Source organism: Quercus lobata, chromosome 12 (assembly GCF_001633185.2).
Source record: "Quercus lobata isolate SW786 chromosome 12, ValleyOak3.0 Primary Assembly, whole genome shotgun sequence".
Lineage (NCBI taxonomy): Eukaryota > Viridiplantae > Streptophyta > Magnoliopsida > Fagales > Fagaceae > Quercus > Quercus lobata.
The window spans coordinates 38,433,950-38,455,950 of NC_044915.1; the positions used below are offsets into that span (position 1 = coordinate 38,433,950).

Here is a 22,001-nt window from a genome sequence, read left to right on the forward strand (position 1 = left end):
AAAAAAGTATTGAGTATTGACATTATTAAAACTAGCTCGCTCCTTAACAATGCCCCCAAGAAAAGAAAACTTAAACTCTGAACGTAACACACGATTGAGATGATCAAATGATACATTATTTAGTTTTTCAATTATCCATTTGAGAATTCAAAAGACTCACAGACGTAAGCAACAGAAAGCAACAATCAGCTTCAATATCAATTAATCTAGTAATTAGCAACTACTATACATTGTAGTAGGGGTTTAAGTCCACAAAATTTGCTTCTTCAATGACCAGGTTCTATTAAATTTAATATAAGTTTCCAAAAATATCAACTAGAAAAATAAATGTCAATTGTTCATGCACATAGATATACTTACATTGATCAACTCCTCTTGAACCACTTGCAGTTCATCATTAATACCACACAGCTTAATAGTAAGACTTTGAATTGTTGCTTCCATCTGCTCCAAATCTTCTCATTTTTGGTTTAAAGACCATTGCATCAGCCATAACTCAAAAAAAAAACCATTAATGTCTAAACTCGAAGGATTTTCAGGTTAAGAAATATATGTACTCAAAAACAAACGTAGAAACATATAACATTTTAGAAATGTTTACATCCATCAATATCTTGCAAACCTCCTACAATTCATCATTACTTCTTGGCAATAAGATTTTGATTAGGAGATTCCATTTTAGCCATAGCTAGTTCAGTTTCTTGCATCTTTTCCTTGACCTGCATAATCTTATTGCCAAGGAGTAATTATGAATTGCAGGAGGTTTGTAAGAAATTGATGGATGTAAGTATTTATAAAATGTTAAATGATTCTACGTTTGTTTTTGAGTACATATATGCCTCAACCTGAAAATCCTCCGAGTTTAGACATTAATGTTTTTTTGGAGTTATGGCTGATGAAATGGTCTTTAAACCAGAAAGAAGAAGATTTGGAGCAGATGAAAGCAACAATTCAAAGTCTTACTGTTAAGCTGCATGCTATAAATGATAAATTGCAAGTGGTTCAAGTGGAGCTGATCAATGTAAGTATATCTATGTGCATGAACAATTGACATTTATTTTTCTAGTTGATATTTTTGGGAACTTATATTAAATTTAACAGAACCTAGTCATTGAAGAAGCAAATTTTGTGGACTTAAGCCCCTACTACAAAGTATAGTAGTTGCTAATTACCAGTTTAGTTGCTTTTGAAGTTGATTGTTGATGACTAACACACCCTTTTATCCTCTGCAAACCTCAATGCAGATTTAAAAAACCTCTCCGTTTGATCCACTCCCATGCCCAACCTTTGTTTGGCATTGTCAAGGTTCTTTTCTAGCTCTATAATCCTAGTATGGAGATTCGTCTCTTCCCTCTGCCATAAATAGCCAATCAAAGTTTCTTGTATGAGATTTATGGAATAGATATACATATTATATGCCATCATAATTTTAATGACTAAGTTAAGTCCGAGAGAAGATATCAAAAGAATGAATACTACACCACTTGATCCTCTAACAAAGCACTGACAGACTCCTCCATGAATGTAGCTGCAGTTAAAAGAAATCTCAAGGTCAATGAATTGCAGAACTTTTTTCAAATGATGGAAATGCCAAAAAATAAAGGGATCATTCCGGTTTCTCAGAAAAATCTCAGAAGGAAATAATAAATTAGAATTTGAATCAACATTTCAAAAATTTTAGCTTGACAACGTTTTTCAAATGTTGAAATGCCAAAAATATAAGTAAAACAAAAGGTTGTTGGATAAAGAGCTCATTCTTGTTTCTCAAAAAGTATACAGTAGGAAATAATAAATTAGAATTTGAATCAATATTTCAAAATTTTTGGCTTGACAAAGGTATAAGTATAAAGTTTACAAACTGTTAGCTCTATTGGGCCCCAAATTTGTTGTAAACCCAAAGGTTATGTAAGCTTGTACTTGCAAGACAAGTAACCTAATCCTAGTAGGATAAGAAATTTAGATTACGGTTAGGCAAAGTTTTTCTATGATATAGGTATTTTTTAGATTCTATAATACAATTTTATGATGTGAAATATCAAATTTTTTATTACTAATCTTAATGCAACCATATAGCTTAGTTGAGTTTATCATTGTATGGCCAAAAGGAAAAAGGAAAAACTAATGAGACAACAATTATATCCTTTTTGAACACTCTTTGTTATGGTAAGTTCTCAAGAAATGAGCACAACCAAGCATAATGAAATTTCTGGCATAAAAGGAATATTGAAGATCATAAAGCACTGACAATTTGAGCAAACAAAGAGTCAAGAAAGAACGAGAAATGGCAAGGCTTACCTTAAAAAGGCAGTCTATGATGAGGCGCAGCTGCTTCCTCAAGTAAAGCAAACGCAGACCTGAACAGGATTTATAAAGATGAACTAGATTTGGCTCTTCTTGGTCGTTTCATATGGAAAGAGAGAGAGAGAGAGGAAGTTGAAGAGGTAACACGTTTTTGTTTGTCTTTTCAGATTCTCAAGAAAGATTGTTTTATCATAGAGTATCTAGGAATAACACTCTTTTTTTTTTTTCTTTTTTCTTTTTTTAAATTTTATGAAAGTCTCAACTTTGGCACAATTTTGTGCCACAACTTGCTACATGGCAAGTTGTGATTGATAAGATTATGTCAGTGACTCATGTGGGGACACATTCTTACCAATCACAACTCGCCATGTGGCGAGTTGTGGCACAAAGTTGTGTTCCTAGTATAATTCTATTGCAAGTGAGCATTGGTTTTGGTGGGTCCGAATTTAACCATTTAAAACATTCACATCATTACTATAAAAAAAAAAAAAACATTCACATCATTCCCCATCAGTGTTTTATTTTTAAACCTTAAATTTTTCCCAACCACCAAAGTAATTCACAAGATAGAGAAGTGTGGAGTTGAGCTGAAGAAGTGGAGTTTGAAACACTTTGGTAACGTCAGGAAGGAGATAGAGTCCAAGAAAAAACAATTGGTCCAAGCCGAAAAAGAAGCTTTGAGAACTGGGGATAACAAGCGGGTCAGAGAGTTGTTGAATGCCCTTAATGATTTAAATGAAAAGGAGGCTAGAATGTCGTTACAACGGTCAAAGGTGCTGTGGGCAAAAATGGGTGACAAAAACTCTTAGGTATTTTCACTTAAGAGCTACTCAGAGGTTTAGAAAAAATTCTATCACAATTCTTCGTAAAGCAGATGGCCTTTGGTGTAATGGGTAGGATGAAGTCTCTGCCACTATAGTGGACTATTACCAAGATTTATTGAAGACCACCAATCCAACAAATTTTGAAGACATCACAAGGTTTATTAGTTCCACCATCAGCGAGGAAATGAATGCCCAGTTGGTTGCTGCCTTTAATGCTTGGGAAGTCCAGGAAGCTATCAAGCAAATGGCCCCATTCAAAGCCCCAGGGCCAGATGGTATGCCTCCTCTTTTTTACCAGACTTATTGGGATTTGGTTGGTGATGAGGTAACTTCTTCGGTCCTTCACTTCCTCAATTCTGTCTCTTTGCCTGCTAACCTTAATCATACTTTTGTTACACTCATTCCTAAGGTTAAAAATCCGGAGTATGTTTCAGAATTCCGGCCTATTAGCCTTTGTAATGTGTTGTACAAAATTTTTTCAAAGGTTTTAGCAAATAGGCTTAAAAGGATTTTACCAAGTATTATTACTGAACATCAAAGTGCTTTTACTAAAAGTCGCCTAATATCAATAATATTTTGGTAGCTTTTGAATCCCTACACAACATGCAGAGGCACACAGGAAAAGATGATTTAAATGACTATTAAACTTGATATGAGTAAGGCCTAAGATAGAGTGGAGTGGCCATATCTGGAGCCAGTTATGACGAAGATGGGTTTTGATGATCGATGGGTGAGATTGATGATGATTTGTGTTACAACAGTATCTTACTCCATTTTAATCAACGGAGAATCAAAAGGGATGATAACACCATCTCGTGGTATTAGACAAGGAGATCTTTTATCTCCTTTCCTCATCTTGTTATGCACTGAAGAGCTTCATGGCCTTATCTCACAAGCAGCTAGTCGGGGTGATATTAAGGGTTATGCTCTTTGTAGAAATAGCCCAAGACTAACACATCTTCTTTTTGCAGATGATAGTCTCTTATTTTGCAGGGCCATTGAACAGGAATGTCAGAAAATTCTTGATATCCTAGAAGTCTATGGCGGCTGTTCCGGACAACATATTAATAGAAGCAAAACCACCATCTTCTTTAGTAAGAGTACTTCTGAGGCGAAAAGGGAACACATTAAGCAGGCTTTGGGGGTGCCAGAAATTAAGCAATACGAGAAGTATTTGGGCCTGCCATCTTTCGTGGGGAGGAGGAAAAAAGCAAGCTTTAATTTCATAAAGGAAAAAGTGTGGAGGAACATGCAAGGGTGGGAGGAAAAATTATTATCACAAGTAGGACGAGAGATTTTAATTAAAGCGGTGGTTTAAGCAATCCCCACCTACACGATGAGTTGCTTCAAACTACCCTTGGGCTTGTGCAATGATATTGAAAGCCTCATTCGAAAATTTTGGTGGGGACAATGAGGAGAGAGACGCAAGATTCATTGGGTGAAGTGGGACTCTCTTTGTAAATCAAAGGCTAATGGAGGTATAGGTTTTAAAGACTTGGCTCTCTGTAATGATGCACTTTTGGCCAAGCAAGCCTGGTGTCTTTTACAAAACAAGTAGTCCCTCTTTCACAAAGTATTCAAGAGTAGGTTTTTCCCTACATGTTCATTCATGGATGCCTTGGAGTGTTCTAGTGGATCGTATGCATGGCGTAGTATACTCCTGTTGACACCTTATTTTGTAACTCGCATTTAACCTTACATGGAGGGTAAAAGAGTAATTTCACATTGGAAATATGCATCTTTATTCTGGTCACTAGATCCTTAATCTCATTTCACTAAAATGATCTTGATGTTGTAATGATTAAATCGACTGGTCATAAGCTCTAATTGGACCATCAGATTGAAAGTTATCATTAAATCAAGTTCTAATGGCCAAGATGAATTATCACAAATTGAGTCCGATTATATGTGATTATGAATAATTAATTTCAATTGGTAATAAGTATAATCAATTTGAAAACGATGATGTGTCATAATTTGATTGGTTAGGATTACATTTTATGGTAGAGTTGCATACACCTAATTAACTAGATAGTTAAACATTAATTATTCAATGAGTAATTTGTGCAATTATCTTTTAATTAGGGTAAATTTGGAACCAATTAAGTCTGAAATGGGAGTGATTGGAGCCATTTAATGTTAATTGGGAGCTAATTTGGGACCTATTAATATTAATTGTGCTGAAATCATTTTCTAACAAATGACCTTTGCTCATCATTTCATCGATATTTCTCAGTATATTTTGAATCTGTGAATGAGGTTAATTTTCCCAGAAACTAGATATCCGGGGCTTCAATTTAAGCATAAGAACAAGACAATTCCGATTAGAATTTAGTCAGATATGGTTATTCGAAATTTGCTCTACATCATGTTATAATAGCTACGGGAAAATTGAATTTTGGTTTGCTCCTCACTCTCACCAATTTTTCCATTTAATGCACCAAATTTCCCCTAAGGCTAACATAAGATCTAGGTTCATGATTCTTTGTCAATCCTCATTAAGTGACCTTCCATTCATATTTCCTCCACCACTACTATATAAACCCCCCCTTCTTCATTCTAAGGACACAAAAAAACCCCTCTCTTCCCCTTTCTTGAGTTCTAGTGAAATTGAGTAGTCTTGTCATATCTTGGTCTTTCTAAGACTCAAGGTATTGAGTGAGACTCACTCTTCTTCTCCTAACTCTTCTTTTCCTCTACCCTTAGGACCTCTACCATGAGTCTTCTCCTCCACTATATAGATCTTGCATGAAGGTATAATCCCTTTCTTTAATTTGTTTTTTGTGTTGTCATGATAAGAATTTAGGATTAAAGCATGATAGTAACTATTTAAATTCTTTTGAATATATTTGAATGTTCTTATATGTTCTTCATATATTCTTGGTTGTTTATCAAATATTCATGCATAACACTAGTTTCGATCTTAAATCCACATCAAAAATATGAAAAACATGCTTATATAATAATTCTTTCAAATCCTTGAATCTAGGATATCACCATTCACACACATTCACTAGAGTTTATTTTTCAATCCAAATACCATGCTTAATAGATTGAATTAGGGTTTATCACATGCATACATTAAATTCAACATGCAAATTGATTGATAACATATTTGGTGATGTGATATGAATGTTGGCCACCATAATCTAGAAGACTGGTTTCACCGAGCAAGGTGAGTGCCTAACACCTTCCCACCTTGTAACATAACCTCCGAGTTTAGATCAATGGTTAGTAGATCAAATGATTATCCATATAATTTTCGATTTTTAGATTGTAACTAGGAAACAAAGTAATGTATTTTATCTTAGATTGTATCTAGGACCAAAGCAATGTAATTTTCCTATGATCAATGTAAATTCAATTACAAATTAATAAAATGAGGAATTTTTCAATTTTGGTTTTCTTATTTATTCCAATAATTAAATAAGTGGCGACTCCATTGTAAAACCCTTAATCTAAAGGGGAAAATATAACTAGTCGAACCTCCATTTTGAGAGACAATAACATGACTCCATCCATTCATGTGGGTTTGGCCCAACATCCTATAAAACGGGCCGGAGGTACGGTCTCTCACAATTCCAAGGCAGGGAGGTCCTCAAACAAGGTGTACGTTGGAGAGTAGGGTGGGGTGATTCAGTTAAAATCTGGGATACCCTATGGTTTAGCTTCCTTCACTAAACCATCCAAGAATTTTGTCACCTGTTCTTGAAGGCATGCAAGAAGCTATTGTGGACACACTTATTGACTAACAATCTAGAACATGGGATATAGATATTCTTAAAGGCTTTTTTCCCCAGTTGGAAGTAGACCTTATTCTCAAGATTCCACTTAGCTCCAACTATGTTGAGGATAAGCTTGTTTGGCCTTATACAGCAAATGGAGTCTATTCGGTTAAATTCGGATATAACTTCCTAGCTAAAGAAAAATCATCACCTTCGCTGGCTGTCTCTCTTTAAGATGATGGTAGAAGTATATGGAAAAAGTTATGGAGCCTTTCGGTGTTGAATAAGATTAAAAACTTCCTGTGGAGAGCAAGTAGAGAAACGATTCCCGTAAAGAAGAACCTGGTTGCTCGTAAGGTACTTTCCGAGGATATTTGCGATCATTGTCACGTGATCACTGAAGATGTTCATCATGCACTGTGGGATTGTCATGAACTATCGGCTTTGTGGGAGGCTGACTCATTGTGGCTGTTTCGAAGAACAAAGAAATTTTCGAATTTCTTTGAGTTGGTGAGCCACGTTTTGGAGGAGAAGATAAACCCGAATCTCTTTGCTACTCTGGTGTGGACTATTTGGTCCCGTCGTAACACACTTTGGACCAGCACCAAGCCTTTCCCACTCTCTCAAGTGGCCCCTTCAGCCTTACAAACCCTTTAGACATTTACCCAGGCCCTACCGATCCCAAGAATGTAGTCAAGTGCCTTGCCAAAACAGCAGGTTAGATGGACCCCTCCATCGTCAACGAGCTTAAAGATCAACTTCGATGGTGCCGTATTCCGTGAGACAGACGAAGTGGGGCTGGGAGTTGTTGTTCGTGACCACCAGGGAAGGGTGATGGCCTCCATGTTCAAGAAAACCAGGTTACCATCTTCCTCAGACGAAGTGAAAGCATTGGTAGCGGTTAGAGCCATCTTTTTCGCTCTTGAACTCCATCTACCCTCTGTTATTGTCGAGGGAGATTCAGAGTTGATTATTTCAGCCTTATGAAGTGAGGAGGAGTCCTTTACTTCCTTTGGCCATTTGATTTCCTCAATTAAACAGAGTCTTGAAGTTTTTTCTTGTATTTCTTTTTCGCACACCTGTAGGTTGGGTAACTCTCTAGCTCATAATTTAGCTCAGTACGCTAGACATATTGATGCTCTTACAGTATGGATGGAGGATGTTCCACCACAACTTCACCATGTTCTTGTAACCGACTTTGGTTGATTTAATAAAGTTTCTTCATCTTGATTCTAAAAAAAAAAAACACCTCCAAAATCTCCAATTGTTATGTAAAATCACGTAAAATTCATCATAGCTTTTGTCTTCTGTAACCCTTATTATTTATTTACGTATTTGGACGATGAAAAAAGGGAGTTGATAAAGGTTATTGTAAAGAAATATAAACAATTAAAAATTTTTAGAAATTTGATATTTTAATAAAATATAGTGTAAAATAAATAATGATATAGCTACAAGGCATTTTGAAAAATGAGTATATAAAATAGAAAAAAAAAGTTCTTAAATTAAAATAGATATGAATTTTTGCATAAACAAATGTGAATTCTAAACCTACATAACTGATAATTTTATTTATTTATTTTTATTTACCGACAATAGTGTGTCCATAACTTTTTGATCAACTCACTATATATGTGGTATGTTTAAAGAGTGATACTACATCTACATGCACCAAAAAAAAAAAAAAAAAAAAAAAAAAAAAAAAAACCTCAACTTGCTAGTGGTAGGCAAAGATTTGTGTGGGCTAGGGTGAGCTAAGGAGTATTGGGCCTAAATAGAAAACTAAGAAGACCCAATTGAACATTAATATGGAGTATCTGGACTTAAATAGTTTGAGGAAAGGATTTGGCTGAAGGGTAAATTAGTTCGAGGAAATAGCGAATCGAGGAGGACATAGAAATGAAAAGCAATACCAAGGGTTTTGGCTGAGGAAAGTAGTAGCGGCCCATTAGAACAAAAGTTAGAGGAAGTTTCCTGATGAAGCCACCATCCCTTTCACATTAAATGCTCTACACTAATAAAAATGCCACATTAATGGCTGAATAATGCTTGAACAGTGCCTAGACAACCTGTTACCTGTTCAACACAGCCTCAAAAGGAGGGGAGAAGAGAGATGAGACAAGTATCTTGCCTGAAGGAGCATCCACCCTACAAGTAGACGGTAAGGATTGAAGAATTAGAGCTGTAAATAGGGAAAGATTCCCCATATATAGGGGTTTGATCGAGAAAAGGATAAAATGACAGAGAAAGAAACCTTATAATATACTTTCTCTGTTCTATTTTGTTTGTCCTCTATTCCATTTTGGGATGTCTCAAAATATTGTCATGTTTCTAAATATAAGAGTCATTAATTTATTAATATTCCTATTATACCCCTACTTTATTTTCAAAACTATTTGAAAAGAAAACTAACAAATATTTAAAAAATCAATCTAATTGGGGCACATTTTTAGTTGCCTCATTAAGAATAACTCTTTAAAAAAAAAAAGCTGATAAATTTATTTAAGGGTAATTTTGTAAACTTATACATTTTTATAAGATAGATAAGACAATAAATGATGTTTCATTCAAAAGTTTGACTTTTTAAATAGGACAAACAAATTGAGACGGAGGGAGTAGAATATAGTGAGTCTTGTATTCCCACCCTAGAATAAACACTCCTTGTATTTTTCAAGGAAAGTAATACAATCAAGAATTGGTCTTGTATTCCCACCCTAAAACAAACACTCCTTGTATTTTTCAAGGAAAGTAATACAATCAAGAATTGATCTCATAGTTCATAATTTGGACTTGTGCTTTTATCTCTTCCTTTTTACTACGTTGAATTATTGTTTTAACTCAATTGGTAGTCAAAGTACCCATCTCTTACAAATTAATTGTTACGAGCAAAAGCCTAAACCATTAGTTAGGGTTCTCGGTTTTTGAACCGTACAAGATTGATACCACATCAATTTTATATTTGTTCATCGTTGATATTACTTTTAATATGCACTAGTGTATAGCCTTATGCATATGCACAAATACAATTAAAAATAATCATAACTATACGGTTCAAATTATATATATATATATATATATATATATTTAAGAATAGATTCAAATTATACGTAGTATTAGTTTACACTTTTTTAAACCATACATTTCTAAATTAATTATATATATATACATGATTTAGAATTTAATTGGTTTTAAACTCTTCGATTTTTGCATCTAATAATTCATTTGCCATAAAAATTAAAAACATAAATGTACACATGGCGAAAAATTGGATTCTAATTGAAATCCAATTTAAAATTTAATTGGATTTGGACTCTTCGATTTTTACAATCAATAATCTAGTTAGCACAAAATTAAAAATTAAATGAGACACGTAATGCAAAATTAAGAATGCAATTAAAAACTAATTGGATTTTTTTTCTAAATTTTGGCTATTAATATATATATATATATATATATATATATAACAAACTCCTCATTTTAGATGAATCAACACTTTTTACTTAGCATTCACATCAAATATGCTAAAATATTTATAGGCTATATATATAAAACAAAATCCTCATTTTAGATGAATCAACGCTTGTCTCTTAGCATTCACATTAAATATACTAAAATGTTTAGCTTTTAGCATCTTAAAAAGGCAAAAAGTTATTTTTATTTATTTTAACAACTCACTTTACAATACACTTAACATCAAATACTCTATTATTTTACCAATTTATTTAAATATTCTTTAACCACTCAACTCTCTCTCTCTCTCTCTCTCATTTAAATAATGTTTATTTATTTATTTATTTTTTTGTGTGTTTACCATCTAGCTACAATAAATTGCTAGAGATGCCATGACTAAGTGTTAAAAAACTATAAATTTGACACCTTTGATGTAATGAGATTTTAGCACATTTAATGTGAATGCTCTGCACATATCTAACCTCATATTCAAATGGTGGGGTTACTTTTGCACCATCATCCTTGTTTTCGTCTTAAGATCCTAGCCTTGGTGTAGCACATGTCGCCTTATTGGCCCTCAAGATGTCGAGCTTCCATATCCTCTCGTTTGTCAAATTTGAGGAGGATTCTCAAAATGTGATAGAAGCTTTTTGATAGCTTTATTCCCACTCTCATAATTTTTTCCCTTTTTCATGCCTACTATTTTAACATCTTTGAATTCCCTTGTTTATTAGGATTTTTGTTTTGTATCAAGGGACAATTTTTTTGGTTCACAACCTTAAAGCTCATTGTATGTGGTATGGGCTCATAAACATTTCCTCCCTCCCTATTTGGGGTCTCAACTCTCCAAAAACTTAGAGATGGTTTTGGGCTATCCTTCCTTCTTTTTGTTTAATATTATCCTTATCAAAAACCAGTCTCTTCAAGATAATTTTTTTATTTTTTTATACCAAACTTCAAGATAAATAAATACACCGGAAAAGGTTCTTTCCTGAAATATAAAATTATTTTTTTGGCCTCATGGTCATGGCATTGATTTGTGGATATAAAATCCAATTACTAGGTGCGAAAGTTGTAATGCCAAAAAAGCTTGTTGGTATATGTGAAACCGTATGTGGAAGTGAAATACAAGTACCTGTACCCAAAAAAAAAGAAAAAAAAAATCCTATTATTATTATTAGCATATCTATAACTGTCCTTGAAATGATTAATAACACTGACAAAGAGGTATCACCGAAAAAGGAGAAGAAAAAAAAAAACACCAAAAAATAATCAAATTGTCTATTAACTGCATGAAGATCAAATCATCAAATGGCAACTTGTTATATTTTTGGGTCGTTCCGGGAAACCATATTGAAATAAGTGTTTGGATTTGGTGCCCCAGCCCAGCTGGCTGGCTTTAGTTAGTACTTAGTAACAGTTTACCAGACTTGTCAAAAGAGAATGGATCAGTGTGGGCCGTGAATTGGGCCAGATGACCCAGTGGTTTTGCTTGGAGAATAACAGTGTAAAAAAACAATTATCGCCGTTGCCGGGGATCGAACCCGGGTCACCCGCGTGACAGGCGGGAATACTCACCACTATACTACAACGACCTTGTTTGATATAACCTTTATCTAAATATTTATTATTCCTTTAACTTACAAGAATATCTTCCATTTACGAAAACACCCTTGAATAGACTGACGATACACTGCCTCCCAGAAAAGCAAGTTCCAAATGTCTACTTATGAGTCACGACACATGGAATAATTTCCTCAGGAAGCCAACTGCAAGTCGTAAACGCTGTCTACTCTTCCTCTCTCTCTCTCTCTGACTCTGCGCTCTCTCGCACAAACAGTTTTTGTTTTTCCCCATAGCTTAAGACAAATTTTTACAGCTATCACTTAAATCATCATAACATCTCATTACTCGCACATGATAAACAACCAATTTCACAATCTCCCAAACTTTATACCTCATTCATTACACCTATTAATAACAAAATCCCACTCACTACCACACAAATCACTCATACAAAAAAACGAAAATGCTCGGACACGAAGGAGAAACCCCGTCCAGGTACTACTATTAAATTTTAATTCAATTCATTTTCAACTGTTATGTTATAGTAGCAATTTGGAAAAATGTTACGTTTATTTGTTTTTGGTAATAATTTGATACATAGGTACGAATTGTTGAACATGGTGAAGAAACACTCAAACTCGTTAGGGCAAACAGAACTATTAATGGACCAACAACAACAAGACGGTGCTCCAGACGACGTCGAATTGGATCAGCTGTTTTGGCACGATATCTTGGATTTGTATTTTGTTCGCGGCAAAGAGTCTAGAGGTCGCCAAGACGACGATCTTTTATTTTTCATCAGGAAATTGGTAACCAAATTTATTAAATTTTGAATTCATTGGCTATAAAAAAATTTACAATATCGTTTTGTTTTTATCAAATTTTTGTTGTTGTTGGTATAATAGGGGTCCCAAGGATATGGATTCAATGACAATTTGGAAGCTATTGCTCCTTACTTTGTTCGCAGGTGGGCACCTAAGGTATAAAAAATACTTTAAAATTTTAAACTGAAATCCTTTGTGCGTATTGATGATCTAGTTCATTGCATTATCTTGCTAATAGCAATTGCATATTGTTTGAAACAAAAAGTGTATGTGCATAATAAGTTGTGATTGCTCCCGTCATATGTTTGACAACTCAACAGGGTGTGAAATTGGGCGTGTTCGTAGCATTTAGGGAAATATTTGAAGTTGGAGTTTGGCATGTATAATATCGAGAAAATAGAAAATGTGGTGTTAACAACTCCTTATACATCTTTTCGATGTTGTTAGTGCACGGTTTATGAGATGTGCCTAAATTTGAACTTATGCATCATATGGGAAATGGAAAAAGAGTTAAGGACAAAAGTGATCAATCTATGAGATATGGAGAATGGATTCATTTTCATCATATGAATTGTGTAGGAAAACAGCGATACATTTATCTTCTTGTTTACTGGTTACGTAAAGTAACGTTCTTTACTTTTGTCAAAACCAGTTGGATACGTTAGTCGGTGAGAGTTCTGTTGAAGTGGATTGGAGGCGATCATTTTACTTGAACTTGATTGCTCACACTACATTCACTGTGACAGTGGCTATTTGCAGGTAATTTTTCTTTTTCTTTTGTTTTACGTGATGTTTTCGTCCCTTTTGCTTTCAAGTTGCTGATGTTTGCCTGCATAGTTTTCTCCGGCAAGTAAGGTCATATGCGTGTTTGGGCTCTTAGCACTCAATTATGATCATAATTTCTCATTCCGCTTTTGGAATTTTACCCTGATTGAGAAAAGTGACCATGTCATATTAAATTGTTAATTAGGCATTATAAAATGGTTTCAGAGTACTTGCAAATAGAGTTTGTAGTCCCTGTGAATTTTTCATATCAAGGGAAGTGGTTGGGTTTGGTTTGGAAGAGAGTTCTTGTTGTAACTACTCTATATGATGCACATTTCATCATTCAATTTGTACAAGGAATTTTATGTTGTTTCCATTCGTACAATTGATATAAGATTCGGCCATCTATGACAGTTACTATCCGTCTTCTTGGGGGCGTCATTTCTAATTTTCTAGGATTATTCCTATTTGAATGAGTTTGTATTGCTCGTCAAAACCACATGCACATTTGTTATTGAGAGATTTTAAGTTGTATTTATCATAGTTTTCACTCATAGAATAAAGTTGCAGCTTCCTGCCATATGGATTTCAAGTTCCATATGTTAGTTGTTTTCGTACCAAAATTTATTTGTCCATTCCTTTCAGAGCACCTGACACTCTGAAAAAAAAAATCCTGATATATTAGAAAGAAATGTACCAGGAATAACACATATTAGCAAGAAAGAAATGGCAACTTGTTTATAGATGTGTGTTTTAGGACCTTGCTACTAAGGATTCTTATTTCCTTCTGTCCAGCATGATAGCTTCATTATGGTAGAATCTGAAACATGTTTTTTTCCAGTCATGAGGACCTTCGGAATCATCAATCTGGGCAAGACAAACCATTGTCACCTATATATAAGGTATCCATAGCCTTAATTAGTCTAATAGATATCACTTTAGTTAGTTGTTAATAGGATATATTTTGTATCCTATTCTTATTATCTTCTTTTATATGTGGCCACCCTGTTCAGTCTGTTTTCAATATTGAGAATTCTTCTTAACCACTGAAGTTGATTCTCTCATCAAGAGAAGTACCATCTACTTCAATTTGCTGCTGAGAAGATAAATAATGAATTTATGTTGTTGTCATCTAAACTTGAAGTGGATAAAATTAAGATGATTATGCACTGAAATGTCTGTATGAAGTTGATGTTCATGCTCATTTTTGCATCTGTTTTTTCATGAATTTTCCTGAGTTGGCCAATCCAGTTCCTTTTTGGAAGGCGTGTGTTGTGTTTTGGTTAAGATGTGCAATGTGCATATATCTTCACATGATCAGCCCAGGGTTGGCTGGGGCCTTTAGTAAAGGTACAAATTGGGTCTGGCTTCCATGATCTAGGAATTTAAGATCTCTCTCATGAAAAACCCAAAAGCTACTATGCCAAGATTATTTTATCAAATTAAATATGGATTCTTGAGATCATGGTAGCTTAACTACTATCTCTTGCATGCTCTTAGATATTATATGTAGATATATATTAAAATAGTAATCTAATCATGTAGCATGGCCTGGGACATCTCTGCAGGTTGTTAAAACGGTTTATGCATCCCCAAGTCGTGTCAATTTTCATTTGGATTCCAAAAAGGCAAGTTTATATATATTCAGCAAATTGATATCTTCCTCTACTTATCAAAAAAAAAAAAAAAAGGATATCTTCCTCAGTTGTGTTCTCAATTTCCATCTGACTCTGTTGCTAACATGCGTCTAGGAAGTGGAGACAACACCTGCCTATCCGGATATCTGTTTTGCAGTTGATGACTTTGATTCTACCTTTGATGCAGTGGTAATAAGTTTGTTTTATCCTATATATTTTTTGCATCTAATTTTATTAACTTCACTAGACATGTTATTTTGCTTAAATAATTATTTAATTAAGCAGCTGAGCTTATTGCTGGCTTTGCCAAAGGATAATAATTATTAGGATATTATTACCAAATGTGTTACTCAACACTGCTTTGCCTAGCTACTTTGCTATTATTACGCTATTATATTGGTTGAATGGAAGACAGGTTGAAATGCTTAGTTTCATAGAACAAATAAACATACTCCCGCTTTGCATAATAAAGATAGTGGCTTCACTTTTGCCTTATCAACTTTTAAGTCAGGCTAGAATAATGGCATTCTTCAATGAATTTTACACACTTGATCTTCTACTATCTTCTTCACGTCCCTTTATCAAGGAACAGGAAGACTGTAAAATATTTAACATTCTCAGATTTTTGCATGATTATCACTTTTCTTTGATATGATCTACTTTCAAGTTAATATTTTATCATATGATTTAATTTCACTGTCTATCTAGGTATTGACGGAAATAGACCATTGCTATTGTGTACTTCTTAATGCACATGGCGGGGCGGCATTTCCTAGTGAAGATGCACATTGTGGGGCAGCATCTAGTAGTGAAAAGGAGTCTCAAGATTCCAGTTCCAGTGATACTTCCTCTTTGAGAGTTGATACTAATTCTGGAAAGACAAAAAATACTAAGGTTTGTGTCAATTCTCATCACACATGAGAATGACTGCTATGAGCCTATTGCCCTGCCACAGTCTTGATTTTGTGAGCCAATGCTTTTCATAATTATTATTTTGACTAAAGTAGACTTTTGGCCCATAAATTTTGAGATTGTTTTCATTTTGGCCCTCTACATTTTTCAAAATTTTCTTGCTCTTCATGTTTGATACTGTTTCCATACTTGCCTTGCCATCCATTTCTATTAGTAATCTGACCATTAAATGCCCTTTATATTAACTTTTTTATTAAATATTAGTTCTAAAATGCTGTGGAGTGTGTGAATTTCATTGTTGTAGGTAGAATAAACACATTAAGGATGGTCAAATTACTAGCGGAAATGGATTGTAGGGCGAATATGAAAACGGAATCAATCATGAAGGGTTAAAATAAAAGTTTTGAAATGTAAATGGCCAAAATGAAAACAACCCAAAACTTTAAGGGCCAAAAGTGTATTTTAGTTTATTATTTGATTGCTATGTATTTTTAGCATCACTCTAGTGTACTTCTGTTAGTAACCAGAAAAAAATCGATTGGTAATATTGATGTACTTACACATAACCTGCAGGGTAAATATTTGTTGCTCAGCGAGAAAACACAGACACTGGGCTTTGTGAATTTCAGAAAAAGAAGAAAAAAAAGAAAGAATAATAAATGCAGAAGTAATATAATAATTAATCTTATAGCTGCCATTACTTTTACCAGAGCTGACTGAGATACCTGCATGATGCCTTTTGAGGACTAATATGGTCTTATGATTGAGCATGGTAACTCTTGCTGTAAACTTTCCTTTATACATAGCAAAATAATAGTAGCAAAAAACTCAAGGGAGCATGTGACTTGTGATTAACATCTTGCCAGGCTTAAGAGGATTTAGAATATTATAGTAAAAACTCAACCAAGCCTAGAATACCAACTACAGGTATGAGCTGTTTGGAATATCATGAATAATTATGAGAGGACACTGTAAAGATTCCCATTAAGTTGATGAGCAAATTAGCTTCATAGAATCAAACATTCTACCTTTACAGAAATGTCAATGATGAGGCATCAGAAAGCAGTCAGTGCTACTTTTGTCTCTGGTTATTTTGCTTTTGCCTCTCCTTGCTTTTGGAAAAAAAAAAGGGAAGGCACTGTTTTAATTGTGTTGCCTTATTAGTAGAGACGACTCAAGTACCTATCAGAAAAAAAGAAAAACAAAGAAAAAAAAAGAAAAAGATGCATTGAATAGTTGTAATGTAGGTATATTAACTGTATGGATGCTCCACACACATTCACATTGGTGCACACATATACACACAAAATAGGTGCCTGGATCCATCTGTATACATCTTGACTCGCTGGCAGCTGTGATTGCAGCTTACTCTTTTCTCAGGATTTGTCAGCTATCAAATGGTTCGAGATGCATATGATGGTACGTCTTCCTATAGACTCTCTCTCTCTTTGGTATAAATTACTTGAATCAAATTAATTTCTCACCTTTTCATTTGGATTTAATATATGTTTACTTTCATTTTCTAAAGCAGTGAGTGGTTTTTATGACCTTTGTTTGGAACAGATTAAGTGTATATTTTTATCGTTTCTACATGTTGCACATGCAGGAATATTGATACGTGAAATACTGTTTCTAAGTTGGTATTGACTTAAGTTCTACTGTTACATTTGAATCTAACTCTGAAGTTGTGAACTTTCTTTTCTTTAATTCAATGTTGAATATATTCTTTTAAGATTGAAGATCTATCTCAATAACCATAAAGTAGTCTGGAGAAGGCTGTTATTATTGGGACTTTAGCTTATTCAATTCTGGCTTGCTTTATAAATGTACCGTCTTATTTTAAAGACCTCTCATGTAAGGGTGTTGACAGTACAGTTCATTTAGTGTAACTGATGCAGGAAGCAAAAGAGACTATTTATTTTAACCTGAGTTTTATTTCTATTTGGACATCAATTGAATTTTTATTTTAGGCCCTAGTATTTACTTAGGTTAACTAGTATTTTTATTTAAACTCTAGGGTGTTTTTGTTATTCAATAAGTAGGGTTTCCTAACCAATTAGAATTAGGTTTTCGTATTCCTATATAAGCAAATGATGTACTCCTATCAAAGGGAGATGATTTTGATGAATGAAAGTTGCTTTTGGTTTTTGGTCTGTTGCCAACTTCAGCCAATCCTAGGTGCTGATAACTAGTGGTTTTTTTTTTCTTGCTTGGTGTTGACCTCAAGCAAGCCTAGATGCTGATTCCTAGGTTCCTATCCTTTATTTTCCCGTCTTTTAATTTTATTGCTGAAAAGTTCTGGCTTGTCCTATGTTAGTAACAGGACCATTTTGCACTGCACTGCAAGGGTCAGTTTCTCAAAAACTACAACTTAGCTGCTCTTGGAAGGGGCCAGCCTGCCACTCTGGGATCGGTTTTATTGTTCTTGGTGCAGTGTGGCTTGGTTGGTTTGGGCCACATAGTGCGAACGACGACATTGCCGACTTGAGGGATGACCAGAAGAGGGAGTGGAAACAATGCAAAACAGCGTAGCATCAGCTTAGAGTCTTCACATTGTGTTTCTTGTTGAAGACAGGAAGAGGGAATTGGTGAGGTCAGATCTGGTAGAGTCAGATCAGTGGGAGTGAGAGAGGAGATGAAATAGGTCCGTAGGGAAAGTGGGTTTAGGGTAGATCTGGGAGATGCCTGCCACTGTCTGTTTAAAAAGAGATTTGTGTTTGTTTGAATTCAAAAGGGCAGCTAACAGCCAAACTACCACTGTTGGTTAAAAAAAAAAAAATCTGGTTGTGACAGTTGAATCACAAGCCATTGGAAACAGCAGAATTGGCTGGTTTGGCTTGTTACCAGCCGGTTTTGTTGGTTTTGGTCAGTTTCTGAACACCCCTACTTTCAGACGTACAACTTTTTTTTCAGTAGCTTTATTTCTACTTTGGTTCTGCTTTATCCGTTAAAATGCTCCCTCACATCTTTGCAAACTATGTATGGTACATAAGGCAAATTCTTTGTGAACTACAGCAGTTCAAAATTTTTTCTGACTTTTGTGGCTGGACCTCTGTTCAAGCTAAAACTTTGGCAACTCAGTCAGCTCTGTTCTTCTGAGTATCTTTAAAAGGTCCACAATGTTCCAAATAAGTTTTATTGTTTACTTTTTTTTCTCCTCTCCTCTTGTATACAGCTGGAAAATCACGATTTGGGAGCCTTTTATCGCTTGGTCATTCCCCTGGCAAAACAGACAGACTGTACATGAAAGGTCCTGGTGGACGTGGGGAAGTTGAAGTTGCTGTTTCTGGTGTTGTAGGTAAGAGACTCTTTTCAGCTAATGATGTTTTAACACACTATTTCATTTCTCTCTCTCTTTCTTTTTTGTTGATGTTCTGGATGAAATGTTTTCTTAGAACCCAAAAATGTTTTGACAAATGAGAACCCTTTTATTCTTCAAAAGTGAATAAACCTGTGCCGTTTACTTTTAAATGTACCATGAATAATTTGCTTCTTACAAAAACTTGTGATGGCAACTTTTTGACTTTACCATGTTATACTACCTCACTCTGCCTGAGTACATTAGGTTTGGCAATAATTAAAGATGTTGAACAATGGGATTGGTTTCAGTTGATACCCTAGGATACTAGCAGTATGCCTCAAATATCAACTTCTCATTTTGGCACTGCTCAGCTGGCAAATGCCCACTCCTTCCTCTTATTGATAACTCACTGTTTCTCAGACTCCCCTCTCTCTCATCTTGCATGCTTTGTGACATCTCTCCCTCTAAGATCAGATGATGCAAACTGCAAGCAGTGATGCCTTAATTATAGCATGGGTAGAGAAACTATATCTTCTTTAGAAGCCTAGGATTAAGGCAAAACCCAAGAATAAGTGTCAATGGTAGTTAATTAGGATTTATATATATACACACACACTCATATATATATATAAAATGTTTAATTGGTTATTCTAGAGTGTAGGGTATTTTAGTAATTCTATAATTGTTGGGTATGTGCCTTGGGTATTATTTTATTAATAAGTCTTATCTTACATGTTGACCTTTGCATGTTCGTGTGTTCTTTTTACCTTTTCTCTTCTCTCTATCCTTATCTTTCTTGTGTCCCTATTCACAGGCACTGTTCATAACGTCCCATAACACTATGAATTTCCCTTTTTTTTCCTTCTTCCTTACAATCCCAAGTCAAACCCTTCCTAATATCTATCAAATCCCTAAAATCTCACATACTTCCTCTATCAAATAACCATAAAAACTTCAACAAAGCCTATCCAACTGTGAGCCTTAACCCTTTCCAAGTAGGTATCACAAGAATGGAAGTGAATGGAATGGAAGTCACAAATGTCTTAAATACTTTTGGAAAGTGAATTGGGATCCGTTGATTTTTGGAGAGGGTTTCTTTCTTCCTCTGGTGGGGTTTTGTTTTGTTTTTGGGTTGGGATTCCGCCTGCTGCCCCCCGCCGGGGGGGGGGGGGGTGGGGGGGGAGGTGGTGAGACTGATGGAATTGAGATTTATTTGCTTTGTAGTTTTCAACGTGGAATGTTGATTTGCAGATCTCAGTGGTTAGTTGCTAGAATTCATATTTTAAAACTAATGGGGGACAATGGGTTGGGTTTTGGATTTCATCAAATGGGGTACGTTTTGGGATTCGTTGCTAGGTTCTGGATGGCATACCCTAGCCTTCCCAAACCAAACCTGTTTCTATGTAGAACACATCTAATTTCTGGTCTCCAGATTGTGTTGTGACAGAGGTGTTGTGTGCTTATCAACTAATTGATACAATGAAGTAGATGATATATGCAGAGATTGTGTCAAATACTGAACCTAGAAGTGCTATATCAGATCAGAGCCAAGAGGATTCAGGACCTTTTTCACCAGTCATGTCGAAAAGAGGATTTGGGATTGGCTCAATTTTTCGGAAAGCAGCATCTGTTGCATCTGTGGCTGCAAAACATGCCTATGCAGCTGCTGCTTCCTCCAGCACAAGTTCTGATGATGAAATGGTGCCTCTGAAATGCTGCTTAATGTCCATTTCATTGCCCTGGGAACACATTGCTTATGACATGTTATTTAAGGTGAAGTAACTGTTTCCCAATTCCTATGGTAATCTGCATTGTTATTTTCAATTCCTCATAATTTGCCTGGTAGGGGCAGTTTTTTCCTATGATTTTGTGTATTTACCAGCTGCATTTGGCTCAATGGCATTAGTTGGTCAGGTCTCAAAGTTTGCTTGGGTAGTAAAAGTGTTAAAAACCATAAGTCCATTTGTTGATCTTGATCTTTTTTGTGGGAATATCTAAGTGGTGATCTATTTATTCTTTTATCGTGCTTGAAAGAACTGCTAATTTGATACCCTGACTGCAAACTCAGGGAAGTCCTCCAGTGAACCTGTAAGGTAAAAGGACCATATGTTTGCGCATCCGTGAAATTGCAGAATGGATATGGTGGTAAAACCTGGGAGGGAAGCATGAGACTATCAGAGGCATGGAGTTGCAACCTGCGAGAATATTAAAGAAAGTTATTTTGTAATCTAAGTTGTATATGGAAATCCCCTCCTCTCTCTCTGTGCATATTTGGTCTTGGTCAAGTGTCTCATAGCTTTGTTAAAATATTGTAAATCAATTTATTTTAAGTTAGTAAATGTAGTGTCACGCCAAGTTCACAGTTCAGTAGGCTTATATTTTAGAGCAAGGTTTTTATGCAACCTTGATTGCATGAATTTTTATGCAAACCATCCATATGTATTATTTAAGTTAAGTCACATGGCTCATTAAAAATGTCATAGGACTAAAGTACACAAATGGTTTTTTTATTTAACCAAAAAAAAAAAAAGTGGTTTTTTTTTAAATGCCATTCTAAGTACACTGCAACCATTCACATTTTCCTATATTTTTATATGCAGATAAAAACACTTTGGATTACTTTTCCAGTGAAAATAGCCAAAGACCACATTTTGGCAAAATTTGTAGCAATCTAGCACTGTTTTGGAACTAAATAG

General features: G+C 34.9%; 1 protein-coding gene and 1 non-coding gene across 4 annotated transcripts; one reads left to right on the plus strand and one right to left on the minus strand.

Annotated features, from left to right (window-relative positions):
- Positions 1 to 11,823: 11,823 nt before the first annotated feature.
- Positions 11,824 to 11,895, minus strand: TRNAD-GUC. The gene has a single exon. It is a non-coding gene; the product is annotated as a tRNA-Asp (tRNA).
- A 146-nt stretch (positions 11,896 to 12,041) lies between these two features.
- Positions 12,042 to 21,780, plus strand: LOC115970996 (uncharacterized protein KIAA0930 homolog). Of its 3 annotated transcripts, none has more exons than XM_031090658.1 (12): positions 12,042 to 12,361; positions 12,468 to 12,675; positions 12,772 to 12,846; positions 13,343 to 13,449; positions 14,297 to 14,357; positions 15,024 to 15,083; positions 15,207 to 15,281; positions 15,801 to 15,986; positions 17,369 to 17,423; positions 19,180 to 19,302; positions 20,846 to 21,078; positions 21,374 to 21,735. In XM_031090658.1, the coding sequence occupies exons 1-12, from the start codon at positions 12,330 to 12,332 to the stop codon at positions 21,395 to 21,397; spliced, it is 1,239 nt and encodes a 412-aa protein (XP_030946518.1). In that variant the 5' UTR covers positions 12,042 to 12,329; the 3' UTR covers positions 21,398 to 21,735. The 3 variants fall into 3 exon arrangements, with proteins under 3 accessions (XP_030946518.1, XP_030946520.1, XP_030946517.1); XM_031090657.1 differs by having other exon boundaries at positions 12,049 to 12,361; positions 20,807 to 21,078; positions 21,374 to 21,780; XM_031090660.1 differs by lacking the exon at positions 21,374 to 21,735 and having other exon boundaries at positions 12,048 to 12,361; positions 20,794 to 20,878.
- Positions 21,781 to 22,001: the final 221 nt, after the last annotated feature.

Excerpts from the sequence above, each read along its gene's own strand:
- LOC115970996 (XM_031090657.1), top strand. The coding sequence starts at position 12,330 with ATGCTCGGACACGAAGGAGAAACCCCGTCCAG. Across the intron at positions 14,358-15,023 it reads CATTGTCACCTATATATAAG|GTTGTTAAAACGGTTTATGC; the intron begins GTATCCATAGCC and ends ACATCTCTGCAG. Across the intron at positions 15,084-15,206 it reads TTCATTTGGATTCCAAAAAG|GAAGTGGAGACAACACCTGC; the intron begins GCAAGTTTATAT and ends ACATGCGTCTAG.